This window comes from Dicentrarchus labrax, unplaced genomic scaffold (genome assembly GCF_905237075.1).
Source record: "Dicentrarchus labrax unplaced genomic scaffold, dlabrax2021, whole genome shotgun sequence".
Lineage (NCBI taxonomy): Eukaryota > Metazoa > Chordata > Actinopteri > Moronidae > Dicentrarchus > Dicentrarchus labrax.
In genome coordinates this window covers 27,862,843-27,887,842 of record NW_026136702.1, presented here as the reverse complement: position 1 = coordinate 27,887,842, position 25,000 = coordinate 27,862,843, and the positions used below count along the sequence as shown (strand labels likewise).

The 25,000-nt window shown below is 39.2% G+C and overlaps 1 protein-coding gene and 1 long non-coding RNA gene across 3 annotated transcripts in view; one reads left to right on the top strand and one right to left on the bottom strand.

Annotated features, from left to right (window-relative positions):
* Positions 1–5,210, top strand: part of LOC127372539 (uncharacterized) — a 6,076-nt gene extending 866 nt beyond the window's left edge. Inside the window, exons 1-2 of the long non-coding RNA XR_007886703.1 lie at positions 1–843; positions 910–5,210. The exon at positions 1–843 is cut by the window's left edge and continues 866 nt beyond it. This is a non-coding gene — a long non-coding RNA (uncharacterized LOC127372539). The remainder of the gene's footprint in view (positions 844–909) is intronic.
* Positions 1–23,132, bottom strand: part of myo1eb (myosin IEb) — a 32,427-nt gene extending 9,295 nt beyond the window's left edge. The window contains exons 1-25 of one of the 2 annotated variants that reach the window (XM_051415810.1): positions 22,860–23,132; positions 15,694–15,831; positions 15,224–15,313; positions 12,664–12,758; positions 12,430–12,517; positions 10,516–10,605; positions 10,170–10,301; positions 8,172–8,306; positions 7,942–8,074; positions 7,462–7,658; positions 7,270–7,350; positions 6,936–7,022; positions 6,628–6,714; positions 6,188–6,355; positions 5,956–6,041; positions 5,777–5,858; positions 4,830–5,035; positions 4,608–4,752; positions 4,230–4,344; positions 3,830–3,999; positions 3,593–3,738; positions 3,267–3,413; positions 1,839–1,996; positions 1,686–1,760; positions 1,420–1,609 (exon numbers count right to left, since the gene is read on the bottom strand). In XM_051415810.1, coding sequence (XP_051271770.1) covers positions 1,420–1,609; positions 1,686–1,760; positions 1,839–1,996; positions 3,267–3,413; positions 3,593–3,738; positions 3,830–3,999; positions 4,230–4,344; positions 4,608–4,752; positions 4,830–5,035; positions 5,777–5,858; positions 5,956–6,041; positions 6,188–6,355; positions 6,628–6,714; positions 6,936–7,022; positions 7,270–7,350; positions 7,462–7,658; positions 7,942–8,074; positions 8,172–8,306; positions 10,170–10,301; positions 10,516–10,605; positions 12,430–12,517; positions 12,664–12,758; positions 15,224–15,313; positions 15,694–15,831; positions 22,860–22,862 — 3,044 coding nt within the window. In that variant the 5' untranslated portion in view covers positions 22,863–23,132. Of the gene's footprint in view, positions 1–1,419; positions 1,610–1,685; positions 1,761–1,838; positions 2,925–3,266; positions 3,414–3,592; positions 3,739–3,829; positions 4,000–4,229; positions 4,345–4,607; positions 4,753–4,829; positions 5,036–5,776; positions 5,859–5,955; positions 6,042–6,187; positions 6,356–6,627; positions 6,715–6,935; positions 7,023–7,269; positions 7,351–7,461; positions 7,659–7,941; positions 8,075–8,171; positions 8,307–10,169; positions 10,302–10,515; positions 10,606–12,429; positions 12,518–12,663; positions 12,759–15,223; positions 15,314–15,693; positions 15,832–22,859 lie in introns of those variants that run through there. The other variant, XM_051415819.1, reaches the window with a different exon arrangement.
* Positions 23,133–25,000: the final 1,868 nt, after the last annotated feature.

The following is a 25,000-nucleotide window of genomic DNA, read 5'->3' as shown; positions in this document are numbered from 1 at the left end:
AGAGAACAGAGTGGAGAACCAACCAGAGAACAAAGTGGAGAACTAATCAGAGAACAGAGTGGAGAACCAGAGAACAGAGTGGAGAACCAACCAGAAAACAGAGTGGAGAACCAGAGAACAATGTGGAGAACTAATCAGAGAACAGAGTGGAGAACCAGAGAACAGAGTGGAGAACCAACCAGAAAACAGAGTGGAGAACCAGAGAACAATGTGGAGAACTAATCAGAGAACAGAGTGGAGAACCAACCAGAGAACAGAGTGGAGAACTAATCAGAGAACAGAGTGGAGAACCAGAGAACAGAGTGGAGAACCAACCAGAGAACAGAGTGGAGAACTAATCAGAGAACAGAGTGGAGAACTTATCAGAGAACAGAGTGGAGAACCAGAGAACAGAGTGGAGAACCAAAGAGAACAGAGTGGAGAACCAACCAGAGAACAGAGTGGAGAACCAGAGAACAGAGTGGAGAACCAACCAGAGAACAGAGTGGAGAACTAATCAGAGAACAGAGTGGAGAACCAGAGAACAGAGTGGAGAACCAACCAGAGAACAGAGTGGAGAACCAACCAGAGAACAGAGTGGAGAACCAGAGAACAGAGTGGAGAACCAACCAGAAAACAGAGTGGAGAACCAGAGAACAATGTGGAGAACTAATCAGAGAACAGAGTGGAGAACCAGAGAACAGAGTGGAGAACCAACCAGAGAACAGAGTGGAGAACTAATCAGAGAACAGAGTGGAGAACCAGAGAACAGAGTGGAGAACCAACCAGAGAACAATGTGGAGAACTAATCAGAGAACAGAGTGGAGAACCAGAGAACAGAGTGGAGAACTAATCAGAGAACAGGTGAGAACCAGAGAACAGAGTGGAGAACCAACCAGAGAACAGAGTGGAGAACCAACCAGAGAACAGAGTGGAGAACCAGAGAACAGAGTGGAGAACTAATCAGAGAACAGAGTGGAGAACAGAGTGGAGAACAGAGTGGAGAACCAGAGAACAGACATATGGGGACACTGAACCTGACTGTACACAGGGTTACAGGGACATTGTCAGTTCATGAGTCACCAGATGGGTACTGGTTATACAGGTTAAATGTTACTGGTTATACTGGTTACTACTGGTTACTACTGGTTACTACTGGTTATACAGGTTAAATGTTACTGGTTATACTGGTTACTACTGGTTATACAGGTTAAATGTTACTGGTTATACAGGTTAAATGTTACTGGTTATACTGGTTACTACTGGTTATACAGGTTAAATGTTACTGGTTATACTGGTTAAATATTACTGGTTATAGTGGTAATATTTGCTATACTGGTGACATCAGTGACACTGGTTACATTACTGTAATTGGTGATACTGGTCATACTAGTTATATGTATGTTACTGGTAATACTGGGTTGCTCCAAGCGGTCTCACCCTGCGGCGCCCTGGTCAGGTACGTCCATGAAGCCCATGTCGTGATGTTGGGGGGCTCGGTTGTCGTGGCGATGCTGGCTCTGGAATCGGGGCAGGGTGGGCTGCTCCATGCTGGACTGCTGCCTCAGCAGGGAACCTCTGGAGGAGGTGGAGCCTCCTCTGGGAGCTCCGCCTCCTCTGGAGCGAGGAGCTGAAAGAGAATTAAAACTATAAAGCAATAGTTGCTGTGATGAGGGCAGCCTGACAACTGAAACCGGATCCTCTACCTGAGCTGTACTGGCCGGTGGGCGGAGCCTGGTTGCCCATGTACCGACTCTTGCGGTTGTCCCTCCTCGTCGGTCCTACCGATCAAACACACAGGAAGTGAGGCAGAGTACGCAGGAAGTTGTGCATTTGTGGTGAGTCCAGTTAGAACCTACTGGAGTTTTTGGGCAGACCCGGTCCGATGGAGACCTGCAGGACCTTCCCACTGGGCTTCAGGACGGCCTCGTCCCCCTGACCCGCCTGGAACTGGATCTGTCTGGAACCTGAAGAGCTGAACGGACCCCAGCCGCCCTTCTTCACCTTAAACTCCAGACTGGAGGCGAGACCGACAGCAAGACAGAGAGACAGACAGAGAGAGACACAGACACAGAGAGAGAGACAGACACAGACAGAGAGAGAGACAGACAGACAGAGAGAGAGGGATAGAGAGAGACAGACACAGACAGAGAGAGAGACAGACAGCAAGACAGAGAGACAGACACAGACAGACAGACACAGAGAGACAAACAGAGAGAAACACACAGAGAGACAGACACAGACAGAGAGACAGAGAGAAACAGACACAGAGAGACAGACACAGACAGAGAGGGATAGAGAGAGACAGAGAGACAGACACAGAGAGAGACAGACACAGAGAGAGAGACAGACAGCAAGACAGAGAGACAGACACAGAGAGAGAAACAGACACAGACAGAGAGGGATAGACACAGAGAGACAGACAGGGAGAGAGAGAGAGGGAGAGACACAGAGAGACAGACAGGGAGAGAGAGAGAGGGATAGACACAGAGAGACAGACAGGGAGAGAGAGAGAGGGATAGACACAGAGAGACAGACAGGGAGAGAGAGAGAGAGGGATAGAGAGAGAAACAGACACAGAGAGACAGACACAGACAGAGAGAGAGGGATAGAGAGAGACAGAGAGAGAGGGATAGAGAGAGACAGACACAGAGGGACAGACAGAGAGAGAGGGACAGACAGAGAGAGAGGGACAGACAGAGAGAGAGATATTGATTGGCATTGACCGCAGCCAATAGCAGCTACCGCTATATGCTAGCATCAGCGTCGACCGTCCAGTGAACACAACCTCTAAGACCAACGGTGCCGGGCTAACAGCAGTTAGCGGTTAGCTACTGATCAATCTGTCAATCAGGAAACTCTGTAAATGACCTCGGTACTGTAACGTTATTCCTTGTTGGTCTCGGAGGCTGTGTTCGATCCCGGTCCGGCTGCTGAGTCCGGTTCTGTTGCACAGAAGATACAATAACATGCAGTTAATTAGCAGTTACCTACTTTAGCTAAAGCTATCTGTCCATCAGGAAACTCTGTGAATCACAGAGAGTTGAACAGTTGAAACCAGGAAATATTTTCTCCACAAAATCTGATTCAGAATTAATAGCTCATTACCTTGTGTTTTGCTATAGCGAAAAATGATTGCTACAACTTGCTACATAGTGAAATGCTCAGAAGAGAGAAAGCATTTGATCGGACGATAAATTAGTATACTGGAGGATAGGAGACTTTGAATTCATAGAGACTTTAAATCAAACATTACATGAAGGCAGCAGAGAGAATAAAGTACTGACAGGTTGTTGAATTTGAGCGGAAGTTTCTTCTCAGTTTTCTCCTGATAACGTTTGACCAGCAGACTGAGGAACTCTGTTTTAAAGACGCTCTGAAGAACGCTGTCGTACTCCTCCTCGTGGATGATGAAGAAGTCGTCCTGCAGAGTACTGACAGAGAGACAGGTAGCGAAGTAAACAAAATGAAACAATTAAAGTACTTTTAACTCCTTCATCTCTTCAGATAGTTTTCTCCTCTAATACAGGAAATAATGTAAGTGTCTCTACATGTTCTGGTCCTGGTTCTAGTTCTTGATCTGGTTCTGGTTCTAGACCAGTTTCTGGTGTACCTCAGGGAAACAGACTGGATCTTGGTGAGTTCGATCTTCCTCTTGAGAACCTCCTGGATTTGGCCTTTATCTGGACCCTGCTTCACCTTCTCTCGGCCAATCAGGTAAAGGAACTTCGGGGTCAGGATGAGGTCACGCTTCACGGTCTGTGGAACAGGAAGTTGAGACAAGAAGTGGAGACAGGAAGTGGATGTCACTGACAGGTAGACTGTCAGATCAGCTGTGGGTTGTTTTTACCCTGAATCTTCGGTCGAATTTCATCACAACGTCGGCAAAGTCGATCCTCTCTCGGCGGCCGACAAACTGTCTGATCTCTGGGTGGTTGTCTGTCCCAATGTAGTCGCCCACAAAGTTCCTGTTGATGCTGTTCCTGCGGCGATCCTTCTTGTTCAAAAGAACATCTGAGGCTGGAAACAGATTGAGGAAGACATCACGTCCAAGACGCAAACATGAGAAAGTGGTGCTTTCTTAGCGGGCGATCACACAGACACGCATCGCTTCAAGCCAGAGAGCTAACGTTATGCTACGAGCCAGAGAGCTAATGTTACGCACGTCTAAAAGCTGCTAGAAAAATGCGTTGTACCGATGCATCTCTATGTGATCGTCCCTTTATCTCACTCCTGGACATCGGTCTTACCTTCCTCCCTCATCTTGACGTACTTGCGGACGGCGATGTGTTTACGCCATGCCTTCTGAATGACCCGAGCGTAACCGTTGTACTTCCTCTCCCTCATCTCCTCCAACAGGAAGAGCTGCAGAGGAAAACTGAGTAAATTGAGGGCTTCTGGGAACTGCAGTACCCAGAATGCCACTGTACAGGAAATTTCAGGAGCTTCTGAAAATGCCCGTGATATAACCATAGCAACGAATGCTGAGGCTTATGGGTACTCATTCCGCAGACCTGAAACCAGACCGTACCCCTACAGTCTGTGGTTACGGGTTAGGAACTCTACTAACAGGAAACTTTACTTCTAAAGTTTACAGCTAGATGAACCACTTCCTGAGTGTTTCGTACCGACTCTGGAGCTTTGATGAATATTTTGTTCTTGCCCAGCTGGAACTGGTCCTGGTCCATGTTGACAGAGTTGAGGAGGTGCAGGACTCCCTGGCGCTGCTCGCCCCTCCACTGAGGCCAGGTGTCCTTGGTCAGGATGGCGTACCTGCAGCACAAAATCTCTGTTAGCGTCTCTGAAGCAGCAGTACAGACTACATGATGTTACCCTGTTTGACCTCCTACCTCTGCAGGAACTTGTTGAAGACCCGTCTGTAGGCGTATCCAGCCCGGCGGACTCTGATGTTCTCTCGGAGGCCCAGGTACTCCACCTGGTGTCTGACCCGGTTCTCCTCCCAATCCCGGGGACGTTTGGTCTCGTTGGGTTTGATGCAGCGGATGTAGTGAGGAGTGCACTTCATCAGAGTCTGGACCAGACTGTTGGCTTGTTTCTAGAAGGGAGGGAGGACGGGCGGTTACCTCCCAGCTGTGAGACCCTGCAGGGTTTCAGTGTGTGATCATGTTTCTATCTGTGGAGGCTGACGAAACCAGCAATCAGATGTTTTAGACTCTCTCAGTCTGTAAATGTTGTGACTTGTTCCTACAATATAAATTATTACTGTGAAATTCATTTGTGCTGGAAGTTTGATGATGTTGGATAAACTCTGCGTACTACTGATCGTTTTGTGTGCGGGGCCTAACTGCTATCAGATAGAGACAGTTGTGCAGTAGCTAGCGGTGTTCAGCTAACTGCCGCACTCGCACCGTCATAGGCATTGACTCAAACAGCGACATGACGTACACGAGACTGAATGACAATCATATTTAGAATGTCTCACTATATCTAATGTAAATAATAAAATCATCACCGTTTGTCAGAATACATAAGTTAGTATCATGGATCATATTAGCCTCGGGAAGCTAATGTTAGCCAACTAATAAATCCTCAGATAGGATTTTGCTAGCGATAACGTTGCTAAGTTTAGCCAGCCATACTGATGCAGATCAGCCCCGGAAGTCTACATGTAGCCAGCTGAACATAACCACTTGTGCTGCATGGCAGCCGGCACCACTGGCTAACTCGCTAATCTTGGTCTCAGTGTGACCTGATCTGACCAGTGGTGGAGCGAAAACATGCAAAGTTTATCCTGAAGGTGGCGCTATAGGAAGGTCAATCATGTGGTCTCTCTCACCTTGATCTTACTGCTGGCGGTGCTCGGACGCCCTCTCTTCTCAGCCTCCAGGTTATCAGGGAAAAGAGCTCTGATGAACGGACTGACCACAAACACACCACAGACAGGGGTCACTATCAGGTCATCATCAGGTCATCATCAGGTCATCACACACACACACACACACACAGAGTACTTACAACTCACTGCTCTGCATTAGTTCGATGATGTCGTTAGACAACACGTCCCTGTTTCTCTCACAGAAACCGCTGACATCATACGACACCTGGACAGACAGACAGACAGGTGTTAAGGCGTACAGGCGTAAAGGTATACAGGTGTACAGGCGTACAGGTGTACAGGCGTACAGGTGTAAAGGTATACAGGTGTACAGGTATACAGGTGTACAGGCATACAGGTGTACAGGCGTACCTTCCCAGCGTAGTGGTGGATGATGAATCCTCTGTTCCAGCTGCTGAAGTGTTCATGTGATCCGATCTGTCCCTGAAGCTTCTGCAGCAGCGTCTGATCTGCTCCTTCACCTTTAGCATGCATTGTAGCACACACATCGTCCAGGATGCTCATGACCCCAGGAGGATTCTGGGAAACAAGAAATGATGTCATATTTATTATGTACAAACAGTTGTATTACCAACCAACCAAACCACCAAACAAACAACCAAACCACCAAACAAACAACCAACCAACCAACCAAACAAACAACCGCACAAACAAACCATTGAAACATTTACAGGACGGGTTGATCCCACACGGTATTGGAAACACAGTTTGGCTGAGACGTAAACACAAACAGCCACAGTGACTGATACTACTGATAAATCTGTGTTCTGGTCACTGATTGGTCGACTCACCAGTTTGGACTCAATGAGGTCACAAACCACCTTGTTGTTGAAATACTCGATGGGGGTCCATCTGATCCCCTCCTGAACATATTCGTCCTGCAGAGACAGAAGAACAGTTAAAGTATTTCATTGTGTTGAACATGAAAAACTTTTATTTTGAAACATCTGTGAACGCAAGAGAAACAGGAAGTAGAAAGCTTTCGATCAATAACTTATAAAATAATAATACAGTTAACGACCAGAGTAAAAGGTCAGACTGAGTAAGAGGTTGGAGGTGTAATGTGATGATGTCGTGTGGTGATGTCATGGCGTAGCACCTGTTCTGCCTTCAGTGTGAGCTCAATGAAAATCTGCTGCAGCTTCTCGTTGACAAAGTTGATGCAGAACTGCTCAAAGCCGTTTCTCTGAAAAAGATGTTTAACAGTCAATCAATCAATTTATTAATCAATCGGTGAATAACTCACACTCAACACAGTACCTGTAGTAACACAGAAACAGAACACACAATATAATTTCATAAGGAATTTACTGCCTTCAACCTGCTGCACCTACACTCCTCCATTTCCCAGAATTCCATTCAGCAACCATGGGGGGGGGAACCTTGAGCTTTCAGATTAATGTGCAGGTGTGTGTGTGAGAGTCTGTTTGTACCTGGAAGATCTCGAAGCCGTAGATGTCGAGGACTCCGATGTTGAACTCCTCCTGGTCCTTCTGCATGGCTTTATTGATACACTGTCACACACACAAAGCAACCGATCCATCAATCAATCACACCATCAATACACAACAAACTGAAGCCTGAAATCAAAGGAGGCAGCGTGCGGGGTGTCGATGTGGACTGACGTCAACGAGGAAGTCGAAGAGTCGCGTGTACAGAGCTTTGGACAGGGCGTCTCTGGTGAAGCAGGCCTGCTCGGTGTTCAGGGTGACGGAGATGGACTCGGTCTTCCCGCCCCACTTACTGTCCATAATCCTGCTGGTGAGTTTACTGCAGAGACCGTCCTGAGAGATCCCCAACAGGAAGGACGGGAAAGCCAGGACTGACAGGAAGACACAGAGACAGTGTGTGAATGGACAACAACCACAAAGTCTGTATTTCATGTAGAAACAGGCAGTTAGGGAGCCACTGGTGTACTACGTCCCCCCAGTCCAGCAGCTGTAGTGGATCCATTAGCTGACTCTGCTGGACTGGGAGCTCCCAGTGAACAGCAGGTCCAGACCGGGACTGAATGCAGCATCTGGATGACAGTTTTAGGACAGAACTGAGATGTTCTTATTGCTGGGTTTGGCTCCTGGAGATGTTAAAAGGTTAAACAGACTTACAGTCCTGGCTTTCAACCACAGCGTAGTTGTTCTCCTCTCTGAAGCTGATGTTTCCCAAATGGAGAATTCCTGCAACAAGCTGAAGAACCGAGTCCTGATCCTCCACAGACAGACCCACTACTGTCATCGCCCCCTGAGAGACAGAAAGGTAAAGAGACAGTCAGCCAGCTGGACAGACAGACAGTTTGACAGACAGATACGGACAGTTTGACAGACAGACCGGTACAGACCATAGTGTCAGAGAACTCCTTCTTGTCGTTGACATCCTCCACAGTGTAGGTTCCTGACTGGTTGAGGTACAAGTAGTAGTCCGGGGTCGTGACCCCGAGGTTCTCCCTCTGCTCCCCACTCGCCCCCTCCAACAGCTGAGGACAGAGGTCAAAGGTCACAGAGCTCAGATACTATATTGTAGTACCTGTACTATATATTGTAGTATATATTGTAGTACCTGTAGTACATATTATAGTATATATTGTAGTATATATTTAGTACCTGTAGTATACATTGTAGTTTATATTGTAGTATATATTTAGTACCTGTAGTACATATTGTAGTTTATATTGTAGTATATATTGTAGTATATATTTAGTACCTGTACTATATATTGTAGTTTATATTGTAGTATATATTTAGTACCTGTAGTATATATTGTAGTATATATTTAGTACCTGTAGTACATATTGAAGTATATATTTAGTACCTGTAGTATATATTGTAGTTTATATTGTAGTATATATTTAGTACCTGTAGTATATATATTGTAGTATATATTTAGTACCTGTAGTATTGTAGTATATATTTAGTACCTCTAGTATATATTGTAGTATATATTTAGTACCTCTAGTATATTTTGTAGTATATATTGTAGTATATATTTAGTACCTGTAGTATATATTGTAGTATATATTTAGTACCTGTAGTATATATTGTAGTATATATTTAGTACCTGTAGTGTATATTGTAGTATATATTTAGTACCTGTAGTATACATTGTAGTATATATTTAGTACTTGTAGTATATATATATATATATCGTAGTATATATTTAGTACCTGTAGTATATATTGTAGTATATATTGTAGTATATATTTAGTACTTGTAGTATATATATTGTAGTATATATTTAGTACTTGTAGTATATATTTAGGACCTGGTAGTATACATTGTAGTATATATTTAGTACCTGTAGTATATATTGTAGTTCATATTGTAGTATATATTTAGTACCTGTAGTACATATTGAAGTATATATTTAGTACCTGTACTATATATTGTAGTATATATTTAGGACCTGGTAGTATATATTGTAGTATATATTTAGTACCTGTAGTATATATTGTAGTTCATATTGTAGTATATATTTAGTACCTGTAGTACATATTGAAGTATATATTTAGTACCTGTACTATATATTGTAGTATATATTTAGTACTTGTAGTATATATTTAGTACTTGTAGTATATATTGTAGTATATATTTAGTACCTGTAGTATATATTGTAGTATATATTTAGTACCTGTAGTATATATTGTTGTATATATTTAGTACTTGTAGTATATATTGTAGTATATATTTAGTACCTGTAGTATATATTGTAGTATATATTTAGTACCTGTAGTATATATTGCAGTTTATATTGTAATATATATTTAGTACCTGTAGTACATATTGTAGTATATATTTAGTACCTGTAGTATATATTGTAGTTTATATTGTAGTATATATTTAGTAACTGTAGTATATATATTGTAGTACATATATAGTACCTGTAGTATATATTGTAGTTTATATTGCAGTATATATTTAGTACCTGTAGTATATATTGTAGTATATATTTAGTACCTGTAGTATACATTGTAGTATATATTTAGTACTTGTAGTATATATATTGTAGTATATATTAAGTACCTGTAGTATTTATTGTAGTATATATTGTAGTATATATTGTAGTATATATTTAGTACCTGTAGTATACATTGTAGTATATATTTAGTACCTGTAGTATATATATTGTACTATATATTTAGTACCTGTAGTATATATTGTAGTATATATTTAGTACCTGTAGTATATATATTGTAGTATATATTTAGTACCTGTAGTATATATTGTAGTATATATTTAGTACCTGTAGTATATATATATTGTAGTATATATTTAGTACCTGTAGTATATATTGTAGTATATATTTAGTACCTGTAGTATATATTGTAGTATATATTTAGTACCTGGTAGTAGATGTGGAAGTTTCTTTCTCCTGGATTCTGTGAAACGACTCGACTTTTCTCCAGCAGGAAGTTGGAGATTTTTCCTCCATCAGGAGCTCCTCCTCGACTGAACTGGATCTCAAAGTATTTACCCTGACAGGAGGAGTGTTATTAATTAACAGTATTAGCAGTGTTTATTAGCAGTACTTATTAACAGTATTAGCAGTGTTTATTAACAGTATTTATTAGCAGTATTAGCAGTGTTTATTAGCAGTATTTATTAACAGTATTAACAGTATTCATTAGCAGTATTTATTAACAGTATTCATTAGCAGTGTTTATGTATTCTCAACACATTTATACTCACAAATCTGCTGGAGTTGTTGTTGCGGACGGTCTTAGCGTTACCGAAGGCCTCCAGCAGAGGGTTGGACTGCAAGATGATGTCTTTAACATGCTGCTCACACACACACACACACACACACACACACACACACACACACACACACACACACACACACACACACACACACACACACACACACACACACACACACATCAGCAGGAACAGCAGTAACCATGGCAACAGTAGTAATTAACGTCCAAATCTTCCTCTCCTGATTCTAGTTCCAACACCTGAAGTCAGTTTCTGTTGAGTAGACGACTGATCTGATCCGTTTACATAAGTTAGTATCATGGACCACATTGGCTCCCTGTAAAATGTAGAATAGAATTTAAAATCCTCCTCCTCACCTATAAAGCTCTTCATGGTCAGGCCCCTTCATATCTTAAAGAGCTCATAGTACCCTATTACCCCTCTAGAACACTACGTTCTCTGAATGCTGGGCTACTTGTGGTTCCTATAGTCTCTAAAAGTAGAACAGGAGCCAGAGCCTTCAGTTACCAAGCTCCTCTCCTGTGGAACCAGCTTCCAGTTGTGGTTCGGGAGGCAGACACCCTCTCCACATTCAAGAGTAGGCTTAAGACATTCCTCTTTGATAAAGCTTATAGTTAGGGCTGGATCAGGTGAGTCCTGAACCATCCCTTAGTTATGCTGCTATAGGCCTAGACTATCGGGGGATTTCCCATGGTGCACTGAGCTCCTCTCTTCCTCTCTCTTTCTGCACTCATTCATGTCCCATTAATGCATGTTACTAACTTCACTTCTTCCCCGGAGTTCTTGTGCTTTCTCGTCTCGCAGGTTCTCATGGATCCTGGTGGAGCCTCCTGCCATGGTCCTGCTAGATTGCCATTGCCTATACTGTTGTTGCTGTCTGTCTGTCTGTCTGTCTGTCTCTCTCTCTCTCTCTCTCTCTCTCTCTCTCTCTCTCCCACCCACCTAGAGCCGGAGGATCTGTCCTAGGTTTCTGCCTTTTAACAGGCAGTGTTTCCTTGCCCTTGTCTCCAAGGTCTTGCTCATGGTGGTACTGTTGGGTCTCTGTAATTAATGTTAAAGAGTTCGGTCTAGACCTGCTCTATTTGAAAAGTGTCCTGAGATAACTTCTGTTATGAATTGGTGCTATACAAATAAAACTGAAATTAGCTGGGGATGCTAATGCTAGCCAACCAATGAGATCAGCTCTGGATGAAGCTAGCTTATTAATCCATGTTAGCAAGCTAACATTATCCACATAACAGCACAATCAGACAATATGTTCCACTAGCTTAGCATTAATGTTAGCTTTGACTTTGGACTTTGTGTTGGACTCTCGGGAGCATAAAGGTCACAACCTTTGACCCTCAGTACTTACTTAGCAGTACTATTAGCAGCATTATTAGCAGTACTATTATTACCATTATTAGTAGCATTATTAGCAGCATTATTAGCAGTACTATTAGTAGCATTATTAGCAGTACTATTAGCAGTACTATTAGTAGCATTATTAGCAGTACTATTAGCAGTACTATTAGTAGCATTATTAGCAGTACTATTATTAGCATTATTAGTAGCATTAGTAGCATTATTAGCAGTATTATTAGTAGCATTATTAGCAGCATTATTAGCAGTACTATTATTAGCATTATTAGTAGCATTATTAGCATTATTAGCAGTACTGTTAGTAGCATTATTAGCAGTACTATTAGCAGTATTATTAGTAGCATTATTAGCAGTACTATTAGCAGTATTATTAGTAGCATTATTAGTAGCATTATTAGCAGTACTATTAGCAGTATTATTAGTAGCATTATTAGCATTATTAGCAGTACTGTTAGTAGCATTATTAGCATTATTAGCAGTACTATTAGTAGCATTATTAGTAGCATTATTAGGTCTACTGACCTGGACTTTGTCTCCTCCTCCGGACACTTTGGACACGTAACTCATGATGTATTTGGCAGCGACAGTTTTTCCAGCTCCGCTCTCACCGCTGAGCAACAGGAAACAGGAAACACCATCAGACACTGCTGATCTGTCAGTGTGAAGTTCTAACACCTGAACTCATCATTAATCAATAATCCACAAGGTCTACATACTCTGATCAGTTCTGAATAATCAATAGGAAGTCCCGCCTACCTGATGATAACACACTGGTTCTCGCTGTCAATCATCATGTTTCTGTACACGTGGTCAGCCAGAGCGTAGATATGGGGGGGGTTCTCATACTGAGCCTGGGGTGTCAAAGGTTACTTGGAGTTATACAGATAATATCTTGATGTGTATATTACAGTATATTACAATATATTACAGTATATTACAATATATTACAATATATTACTGTATATTAGTGTATATTACAGTATATTAGTTTATATTACTGTATATTAGTGTATATTAGTGCATATTACAGTATATTACAATATATTACAGTATATTATTGTATATTACAGTATATTACAGTATATTACAATATATTACAGTATATTATTGTATATTACAATATATTACAGTACATTACAATATATTATTGTACATTACAATATATTACAGTACATTACAATATATTAGTGTATATTACAATATATTACAGTATATTACAATATATTACTGTACATTACAATATATTACAGTATATTACAATATATTACAGTATATTACAATATATTACAGTATATTACAATATATTACAGTATATTAGTGTATATTACAGTATATTAGTTTATATTACAGTATATTAGTGTATATTAGTGCATATTACTGTATATTACTGTAATATAATTACAGTATATTATTGTATGTTACAGTATATTACTGTATATTACAGTATATTACTGTGTATTACTGTATATTATGTCATATTACTGTATATTATGTTATATTACAGTATATTACAGTATATTATTGTATATTACTGTATATTATTGTATATTACTGTATATTATTGTGTATTACAGTATATTGTTGTATTACAGTTTATTACTGTATATTATTGTATATTAATGTATATTACAGTTTATTATTTATATTACTCTATATTACTTTATATTGTATATTACAGTATATTATTATATTATTGTATATAACAGTATATTATTGTATATTACTGTATGTTACTGTATGTTACTGTATATTACTGTATATTAGTTTATTATTTTATATTACTGTATATTATTGTGTATTACAGTATATTACTGTATATTACTATATATTACAGTATATTATGTATATTACACTATATTGTGTACATTACAATATATTACTGTGTAGTAGAGTATATTACAATATATTACAGTATATTACTGTATATTAGTATATTACAGCATATTATTGTATATTACTGTATGTTATTGTATGTCACTTTATATTACAATATATTACTGTATATTATTGTATATTACTGTATATTATTGTATATTACTGTATATTATTTATATTATTGTATATTAAGTATATTATTTATATTATTGTATATTACTGTATATTACAGTACATTAGTGTATATTACAGTATATTACTGTATGTAATTTTATGTCACTGTATATTACAATATATTACAGTATATTAGTGTATATTACAGTATATCACATTATCTTACAGTATATTAGTGTATTACAGTATATTACAGTATATTACAGTATATTATTGTATATTATAGTATATTATTTATATTATTGTATATTACAGTATATTACATTATATTACAGTATATTAGTGTCTATTACAGTATATTAGTGTATTACAGTATATTACAGTATATTACAATATATTACAATATATAAGAGTATATTACAATATATTACAGTATATTAGTGTATATCACAATATACTACTGTATTATTGTATATTACAGTATATTGTTTATATTATTGTATATTACAGTTTATTATTTATATTACTGTATATTACAGTATATTATTTATATTATTGTATATTACAGTATATTATTATATTATTGTATATTACAGTATATTACAGTTTATTATTGTATATTATAGTATATTGTTTATATTATTGTATATTACAGTTTATTATTGTATATTACAGTATATTAGTGTATTACAGTATATTACAGTATATTACAATATATTACAATATATAAGAGTATATTACAATATATTACAGTATATTAGTGTATATCACAATATACTACTGTATTATTGTATATTACAGTATATTGTTTATATTATTGTATATTACAGTTTATTATTTATATTACTGTATATTACAGTATATTATTATATTATTGTATATAACAGTATATTACAGTATATTATTATATTATTGTATATTACAGTATATTACAGTTTATTATTGTATATTATAGTATATTGTTTATATTATTGTATATTACAGTTTATTATTGTATATTACAGTATATTACAGTATATTATTATATTATTGTATATTACAGTATATTACAGTATATTATTATATTATTGTATATTACAGTATATTACAGTATATTATTATATTATTGTATATTACAGTATATTACAGTTTATTATTGTATATTATAGTATATTGTTTATATTATTGTATATTACAGTATATTACAGTATATTACAGTATATTATTATATTACAGTATATTACAGTTTATTACCTTATTTTATAATAATATTGTTGTATATTATTGTAATAATATTGTATACTACAGTATATGTTTGTAGTAGTGTGTAGTCTGTGTATATTCTTACCGCTCCCTGGTACAGCTCCACCTCTCTGTCAGTGAAATATGGAAGCTGTTTGAATGGATTCACAGATATCAGAACTGGACCGATGTAGGTCTGACATGAAGAACCAGGTAAAGGACCAGAACCAGAACCTTCATGCATCCTTCAGTGTGAACATAAAGTCCCTCCTCAGTTATTACTTCAGTAATGTGTCTGTTGCTAGGAAACATCTATGGCTCTGTCCAATCAGCAGCAACCAGCTTTATAAACAGGAAGCATCACAAGCTAGCATAACATCTAAAACTGATAAATCTTTGTAAATGTAGTATTCATATAATGAGAGGGACATATGCTAAGCTAACTCATTTAAACAGAATTGACTAATTTAACTTCTATGTTAGCATTAAGCTAAGTTAGCATTAGGCTAAGTTTGAGCATTTTGATACTTTCAGTATTTTGGACAGTAACAGAGTATTTGTTCTGTGTAAGGATACGAAGATGTAGTCGTCCATGTATCTCTTCTTCAGGTTCTCCGTGATGGCGTCCTCGTTGACTTTGGACAGCAGCACCATGTCATCGACCCCGCTCACCTTCACGTTCTGAGCCTGCCAATGGTAGCGCTCCTTACTGCCCTGAGGGGGCGGGGCATAAACACAGACTGTCAGGATTGGTTCAACATGTTCATCAACTCTGACCTCTGACCTCTGGTCAGTGCAGCATGCAATTATTAGTAATGACACACTGTAACCAAAGCGACATGTCAGCCAATCACAGGATCAGCTCTCTGCAGGTTGCTGTTTTTCAAAATAAGAGTGCTCTGTTCTTCAAGGTAACTTCAGCATGAACTGATATAAATCATCTGGATGGGAATCAACAGGTTCTGGTGCTGAACCCATTTCAGACCGATTCAAAATACTGAAGACGGATACAGCAACGATTCCTGTACAATACATAATATATAATATAATATATAATAAAATATATATTCTATAATTAGGGCTGGGACTTTATCGCGTTAATTACGATTAATTAATTGCAGAAAAAAATAAAAATAAATAACGCATTTGGGGGGTCATTTGGACTGAGAGGATCGCTTTCGCCGACCTCCCGCTTCCTCAGCCGATAAATGTAATTTTTGACTGACTAAACCTCAATTACTTTGGCTACATTTACTGGGAAACATGTCCGGCCCTAAAGGGAACACTAATCCACGATAGGCACTGCATAGAACTCGTCCCGAAGCAAAAAAGCCGCTCACGGCTAACACCGAGGCTAGCACGGATGATGGCGACAGCATGTCGTTTGAGGAAAATGTGGCTAACACAGTTTCCAAAACTGTTACTGAAAAGATTGGCGCTCTCATGGAGCAGAAGTTTACCAAACTACACTCTAATTCAATTCAATTCAATTCAACTCAATTTTATTTGTATAGCGCCAATTCATAACAGAAGTTATCTCAGGACACTTTTCAAATAGAGCAGGTCTAGACCGAACTCTTTATAACATTATTTACAGAGACCCAACAGTACCACCATGAGCAAGCACTATTCTGGACAAGCTAAGCAGCCGCGTCGAGGACAACACTAAGTGAATAACTGAGACTGAGAACCCCATCTCTGATGGGTTCAACCACTCTGGAAAACAAGCTAGCCGAACGAGTGAAGATCCTGACCGACCGGGCTGAGGACGGCGAGACAGGAGCCGCACAGATAAAATACGCATTTTCGGCCTTAAGGAAGGTGCAGAGGGGAACCAGGCTGTCAGGTTTTTTGGGACCTGGCTTCCAGATACCCTGGGACTGGAGACCAAGCGAGGCTCGATTAAAATTGACCTGGCTCACAGAGCCTTAGGCCCGCCGAAAAGAAAAATTATAATCGACCTGTTATCAAGTTGCACAATTTTAGCGACAAACAACGGATCCTTGCCGCTGTCCGAGAGAAAGGCGAGATCACCTAACAGGGCAACAAGATTAACATCTGCCAGGACCTATCAGCCCAGGTCAGGGGAGCCCGACATCAGTTCAACGGGGGATGTGAACGCCCACGGGAAGCGGAGGATTTTCTGAGCAAGAACGGTTAATTCCGAGCACAGAATAAGGATTACTTGAAGCGTTTTTAAGCGGTTTACACAGCAGACACAGAAACTGTTCATTTGCCATATAGAAGATGAGGAACAGATAACTGTAGTCTGTGTGTGACATGGGGACAGCACCCTAGGACGATTATTTTTTATAACTGGACTGATACCCCGACCACTTGTATGGACCTCATCCCTCGGAGTTTACTTTCATAGCTACAAGATGTGAGTGAGGCCCTCTCCCCTGATTTGGTACAGGTATCTGTCGTTAATTGTTAATGCTTTCATTTTACTATTTTCCCCATATATTATTTTTATTTAGATATCCTGGATTTACACAGTATATTGATATTTTGGCTCTGATCGACACCTGCTACAGCTGTCAGTGCGATTCTTGCTCTTTTTTTTTTCTGTTTTTTTTCTTTTTTGCCTATTTTTTCTGTTATGGCCACATATGCTCAGGTAATATGCCCATGTTGTTTCTCAGTGATTATCTAGAGATTATGGTTTAATCACATTAGCTGCCCGGCTGGGGAGCGGGAGGGTTGCGGAGAACAAGCATCGGCAGTTGGATGCAAGCGAACATTCCTGCGGCTGGTGTGTTTTTTTTCTCTCACAGGTGGGAGGATACCTCTCTGCCTCACCTGCCCTAAGACTTTTAACACCTTTGTAAGGATGTTCTTTGTTCTTGTTTTCTTGTTTGGGGGGCTCTATTTTGTTCATGGTTCTGAGTCTCCTTTTGGGGAGGGGTTTCTACAGACAGCCTTACTTATATTATTATTCTCATTCTCACAGTTTAGCTCCAGTCCTTTACTGATTACCAGGTCAGATACTGCCTTTTTTCTTAATGTTTCATAGAATACATCCAACTATATGAAGGGCTTAATTTTCCACAGTAATGAAACCGTTTTATAAAGACCTCTATAGCCCCAAATGCACATCTTCTTCTAAGACTAGAGCAACATTTCTTAATAAGATAAAATTACTGTCCCTCTCAGACGCACAGAAAGCAGATTTATGCAAGCCAATCAGTTAAGAAGAAGTCTTACAAGCCATACGCCCTCTTAAGGGAGGTAAAGCTCCAGGACCAGACGGTTTTGGCCCTCAATTTTACAAAACAGTCAGTCAGGAAATAGTCGATCCCCTTACAGACAGACAGTATTTAGACTCCTTTAATAGGGGTTGCCTCCCCCCAACATTGGCCATCGCTAATATCTCGGTTATTCTGAAAAGGGATAAGCCTTCTGACGTGTGGTTCCTATAGAACGATCAGTTTAATTTCTGTAGACAGTGTCCGCCAGGGGTGCCCTCCCAGTCCACTCCTCTTTGCCTTAGCATTAGAACCATTAGCCGAAACTATTCGACGACATACCAACATAAAGGGAATAACAATAGGACATAAGGAACACAAAATTGCCTTGTACGCGGATGATATCCTTGTGTTTTTGTCCTCCCCTCAGCTATCAATTGCTGCAATTGTGAATATTTTCAACAAGTTCAGTAACATATCCGGCTACAAAATTAATTTTTGTAAATCCGAAGCTATGCCACTGGGAGCCCTGAATACTACAGAGGTTCCGGAGAACTTCCCTTTCAGCTGGTCGAGATTTGGCTTCACTTATTTGGGGATAAAAGTGTCCTCAGACTTGAGGGATCTGCAAAAATTTAATTTGGCCCCAATCTGTACTTCAGTCAAGAGAGACCTGGAGCGATGGCAGAACCTACCCCTTTCCCTGTTTGGTCGAATCAGCCTCATTAATATGAATGTGCTCCCTTCACTCTTATATCCTTTGCAAATGCTCCCCTTATATCTAACAAAGAAAATCAACCTAGACTTAGAGAAGGCATTTTCCAAATGTATTTGGCAAGGCAAAAAACCTAGGCAGAGGCTTAAGATATTACAATCACCTACAGACATTCTACAGGCATTTCTATGCCTAATATATTGTATTATAACTGGGCCTGTCATGCACGCCACTTCTGGCTCTGGTTACATTCTTATGTTAAGAGAGAGACCTGTATTTATTCCTGGGCTTGCCACCCTTACTCCCCATGGAGCTTAATCACATGTTAAGCAAAGAAGATAAATCCAGAAGTAAAAGGCAATCTTATCATTTACAATAGTATCAGGATATGGCATGATATATCTAAATATCTGTGAAGGAAAACTGTGAAGTCTTTATTGTCTCCCATAACTCAAAATCCTAATTTTCCTGCAGGTGTCAGCTCACCCACGTTCCTCTCTTGGAGGGACAAGGGAATTCATGTATTGGTGATTTATTGAGAGATAATACCTTACTGTCCTTCCAGCAGCTACAGGAGACATTCCCAAGCGCCATTTTTTGGGGTATTTACATATTAGGCACTTTGTGTCTTCACAGACCACCTCTTTCTCTGCTAACATCTCTTACAGTGATGCTGAGAGATTTCTTCTAGAGCGGAAAAACAGAAAACATTTTATATCATCATTTTACTCACTTCTTGGTTCTTCCCTCTCATACCATTTACCAGACATCTCTCATAGATGGGAAAAAGACTTGAACAATGAATATATTGAGGATGATTGGCAGGCAACGATACGCCTTATCAGGTCCACATCTACTTGTAACCGGCTGAGAGAAACTCAGTACAAGATACTTCACAGGCTGCATATTACTCCTGTTATTTTAAACAAAATTGACCACTCCAATTCTCCTCTGTGTAACAAGTGCAACTTAGAAAGCGGGACGTATTTCCATTACTTCTGGGAATGTAAACTGATTTCCAGATTTTGGACACTTATTTCAAAAGTAGTCAGTGGGATATTTAAAATAAAAATTAGGCCCTGGGGTTTTCCTCCTAGGCCTTCCCTCTAGAGACTTGCATCTCACTGCATCACATTATAAGCTCTTTGAAAAACTCCTTCTAGTTGCTTGAAAATGTATACTGAAAAATTGCATCAAAACTCTTCCACCTAGTGTCACCTTTTGGTACAGGGAGGTCTTTAATGTCCTCCCTCATGAAAGTTACAAGCTGTTGTAAAGGGTAAGGATGAGTTATTTTTTAAAATTTGGACGCCCTCCCCAGATTATATACCTGCAGATCTGAAAAATCTGCTATTGAGGGGCTGACAGTTTTCTGATTGGAATAAGACCTCCCCTTGCAACCCTCAAATTGAGGGACACAGATAGGCTGCCGATGACTGGTTACCCTAACCTCATGATTACATACTGCGAGACTGGAAACAAACTAGAACTGTACTTTTTCATCATATGTCATTATTATTATTATTATTATTATTATTATTATTATTATTATTATTATCTTGGTCGTTCTGACTACTTTCACCTTTTTTTAAAATTTATTTTATTTTTATTTTTTTCTAACTCTGTATAGCATGTGCTGTCTAATGGGTCGGGGTGGCGGGTCTTGTTCCTGTGTTTTGTATTATCTCTGCTTAAAAACAACAAAATGTGTTTAAAAAAAAAAAAAATAACGAATTTAATCCCAATTTATTTTTGCACTCCAAACAGCGCGGAACATTGCTCGTTGCACGAGTTCCCGGCAAACCCGTAATACTGATGCACAGGACACAACACGAGAAATGGGAACCGATGAGAAGTCTGGACCTGGATAAAAGCACAGTTGTGTGCAAATTGTGCAAGAAAGAATTTGCCTATCACCGGAGCACTTCCAGCCTCCGCTACCACCTCAATGCCAAACATGTTGCAGCTAGCACAGACAACGCTCCTAGTTCGAGCAGGCAGTGTCGCCAATCCACACTCGACAAGATGACAGGGTTCAGAGCCAAAATGAGATGTTAATCAAACTGTTAATGCCTATGTTGCAAAGATTTTTTGCTCCGGACAATGGCAGAATAGGATGGACTGTCATCAGTTGATGGATCATTTTTGTTCCTGTGTTGTTTTTTAAAAGCATTTATGGTAGAAAGGCACTTTATGTTTAACTGTTGGACTGTTTATTTTATGCCAAGGATATTATTCTAACTATTTTGCAATGTTTGGTTTCCACTCTTCTGGAATGTACTGTACTGAGTGCTGTTTATTATTTTAATAAACAAAAACAAATGTGTTTAAGACATTTGAATATAATGTATAAGAAGCTTGAATATAGCTAAGTTGAATTTAAGTTTGTGCAGTTTGAACAATGCAATCATAATATTCTTTATTCATATTGCACTTTATGTTATATATCTAATTATTATTATTAATATATTATTATGTTAACACTCAGTGATGAAAATAAACACGATTTTGTTGTTTCAGCTCATTTATGTGTCTATTCATTGAAATGTGAAAAATTTTGCTTCTCATGTCAAATATTGATATGAGATTAATTGAGATTAATTCATTACAAAGCCTCTAATTAATTCGATTTTTTTTTTAATCGAGTCCCACCACTAGATATAATACATAACATTATATTATTAAATTAAATTATATATTATATAATATATTAGTATAATAGGGTGTGTGTGTGTGTGTGTGTGTGTGTGTCTGTCTGTGTCTGTGTGTGGGACGTGCTGATTGGTCGGTTTGTCCCCTTAGCTCATCCTCTCTGAATTCCCAGAATTCCTTCTGTCCTGTGGGATCATGTTGAGGAGCAGCGACGCCCAGACATGTTCAACACGTGTGTGTGTGTGTGTGTGTGTGTGTGTGTGTGTGTGTGTGTGTGTGTGTGTGTGAGAATAAATAATAATACAATAAATATATAATAATCTAACCTGACTTCCTGTCACACTGTCACTGCGGGTTTCCATGGCAACAGGAAGGAAATATTAATAATAGTTTTATTCATTTGAGTTTGTTTAGTTGTTTGTATTAATGTATTTATTTATTTATTATTTACACTTTATCCAGTTTTATTTTCTAAACTTCTTCCTCTTTCAGAGTCATTGATTGATTGATTTATTCATTTATTCACTGATTGATTGATTGATTGATTGATCGATTGATTGAGGTTCTTTAAAAAAAGTTAAAAAAACAAACAGCAGCAGAGATCTGATCCTGTACCAGTCACAGTACACCAGGACCCTGTAAGACCCTGTAGGACCCTGTAAGACCCTGTAGGACCCCGTAGGACCCTGTAAGACCCTGTAAGCCCCTGTAGGACCCTGCAGGACCCTGCAAGACCCTGTAAGACCCTGTAAGACCCTGTAGGACCCTGTAGGACCCTGCAGGACCCTGCAAGACCCTGCAAGAACCTGTAGGACCCTGTAGGACCCTGCAGGACCCTTTAAGACCCTGTAGGACCCTGTAGGGCCCTTTAAGACCCTGCAGGACCCTGCAAGACCCTGTAGAACCCTGTAAGACCCTGTAGGACCCTGCAGGACCCTTTAAGACCCTGTAGGACCCTGTAAGACCCTGTAGGACCCTGCAGGACCCTTTAAGACCCTGTAGGACCCTGTAAGACCCTGTAGGACCCTGTAGGACCCTGTAGGACCCTGTAAGACCCTGTAGGACCCTGCAGGACCATGTTGGACCCTGTAAGACCCTGTAAGACCCTGTTGGGCCCTGCAGGACCAGAAACAGAACCAGGACCAGGACCCTGTGGGAGCCTGCAGTGCTGAAGGGAGTGGACTCACCATGTCTGCGGTCTGTCGGCTCCTCCGCTCTCACTTCCTGCTTTCAGCTAAAAGTTGAGAAGTCTTGAGTCAGTCTCAGGTCCAGGATCCAGGATTCAGAATCCAGGGTTCAGGATCCAGGTGAGCTCAGCCTGAATCCGGGTCAGATGAGTCCAGATGGGTGGGGTTGGGGTCAGTGGATCTGGACTCTGTTGAACATTTCCTTCTCACTTTGTTTCCTGTTTGTCTTCCTTCGGTCTTCAGTCTTCAACTGCCTGCAGGTGTGGGCAGGTAAAGCCCCACCCCCTCCTCCCCCTCCTGCTGCTGCTCCTCCTGCCCCTGTGGAACTCTGGGTAATGTAGTCCTGACCCCGATCAGCGCCAACAGCAGAATCACAGAGCAGGAAACATCAATAACATCAATAATCTGATCAATGACATCAATAATATACATTTTAAAGACTTTTACTGTTTATATTTCTTATGTTTGTGTTTTGTTTTTATTTTCTTCAGTTTAATAAATCTTATAATTATAAATCTGCTGCTGTTTATTTCTTAGTATTTATTTATTTTATTGCTCTTTTAAATATGATCAACCTGTGAGAGCTGCTCTGTAAACAATTGATTATTGATCATATTTGTGTGAAACTGGAAACTATATATAAAGAAAATAATGTTCATATAATATAATATCCTCAATATCTAATCAATAGTGGACAGATGTTATAAATATTATCCTCAATATCTAATCAATAATGGACAGATAAATGTGCAGTGAATTCAGATACAATCAATAATCTACAGACGTCCTGTTGGTGATTCTTTTATTGACAGATGCTGTTACAATATACAAACTTATAATATTAATAATACATTAATAAATGAATAATAATTTAATAAATGAATAATATTATATTAATCATATATTATTATTATAATAATTTTATATTATTAATAATAATAAGAAGTATACAACAACCTACATATGCATATTACTATTATATAACCCAAAGAACAAGAAGAAATAAATAAATAAAATAAAGTATATATAAATTATATGTATAATATATATAATTTATATATAATATATAAATTGTATATATTATATAACAATAATTAATAATAATAACAACAGAGACAATCATAAATTAATAAGAAGAAGAACACTAAATAAAATGAATAAATGTATTTAAGAAGTATATTATAGTGAACAGTAGGGGGAGCTCAGAGTGCATGCTGGGAGTTGGAGTCTGACGCAGCAGCAGGCCGACAGTGTAAAGGTCAGATTGACTCATCGGTTGATTATTAAACGTTCAGAAAGAAAGACCCCAGTATGGAGCAACAGAGGTCGAAGGTTGGAGGTCAGCTCATGGTGCACACTGCTGCTCCTGGCAGCTCCATTAATGAGTCCACAGTTGAGATCGTACCTACGGTTCATCCTGTTGCATGTTGGGATGGTGATGGTTGTTCCAGGTATTAGTCAGACCCTAACAGAGGGAACTGGTCTGCTCTGAAGAAAGTGGTACTGGTCCAAGTTCACAACAGCGACATCATTAGAAACTCAGGCAAAGTGGTGTAAAGGCTTTTATTTTGAAACTGTGTATACGCCCGTTTCCTGTACAGTTTTATTTTCTTTATTTATTTATATTTTAAAAGTTCTTTACTTTATTCACCAAGATTAATTCCTCGTAACCGACCCCGAAATAATTCACTGGTTCTGTTCACTGGTTCTGCTCACTGGTTCTGTTTTTACTGGTTCTGCTCACCGGTTCTGCTCACTGGTTCTGTTCACTGGTTGTTTTTACTGGTTCTGTTTACTGGTTCTGCTCACTGGTTGTTTTTACTGGTTCTGCTCACTGGTTGTTTTTACTGGTTCTGCTCACTGGTTGTTTTTGCTGGTTCTGCTCACTGGTTCTGTTTACTGGTTGTGCTCACTGGTTGTTTTTACTGGTTCTGCTCTCTGGTTCTGTTTACTGGTTCCGCTCACTGGTTCTGCTCACTGGTTGTTTATCCTGGTTCTGCTCACTGGTTGTTTTTATTGGTTCTGCTCACTGGTTCTGTTTACTGGTTCTGCTCTCTGGTTCTGTTTACTGGTTCTGCTCACTGGTTCTGCTCACTGGTTCTGTTCACTGGTTGTTTTTACTGGTTCTGTTTACTGGTTCT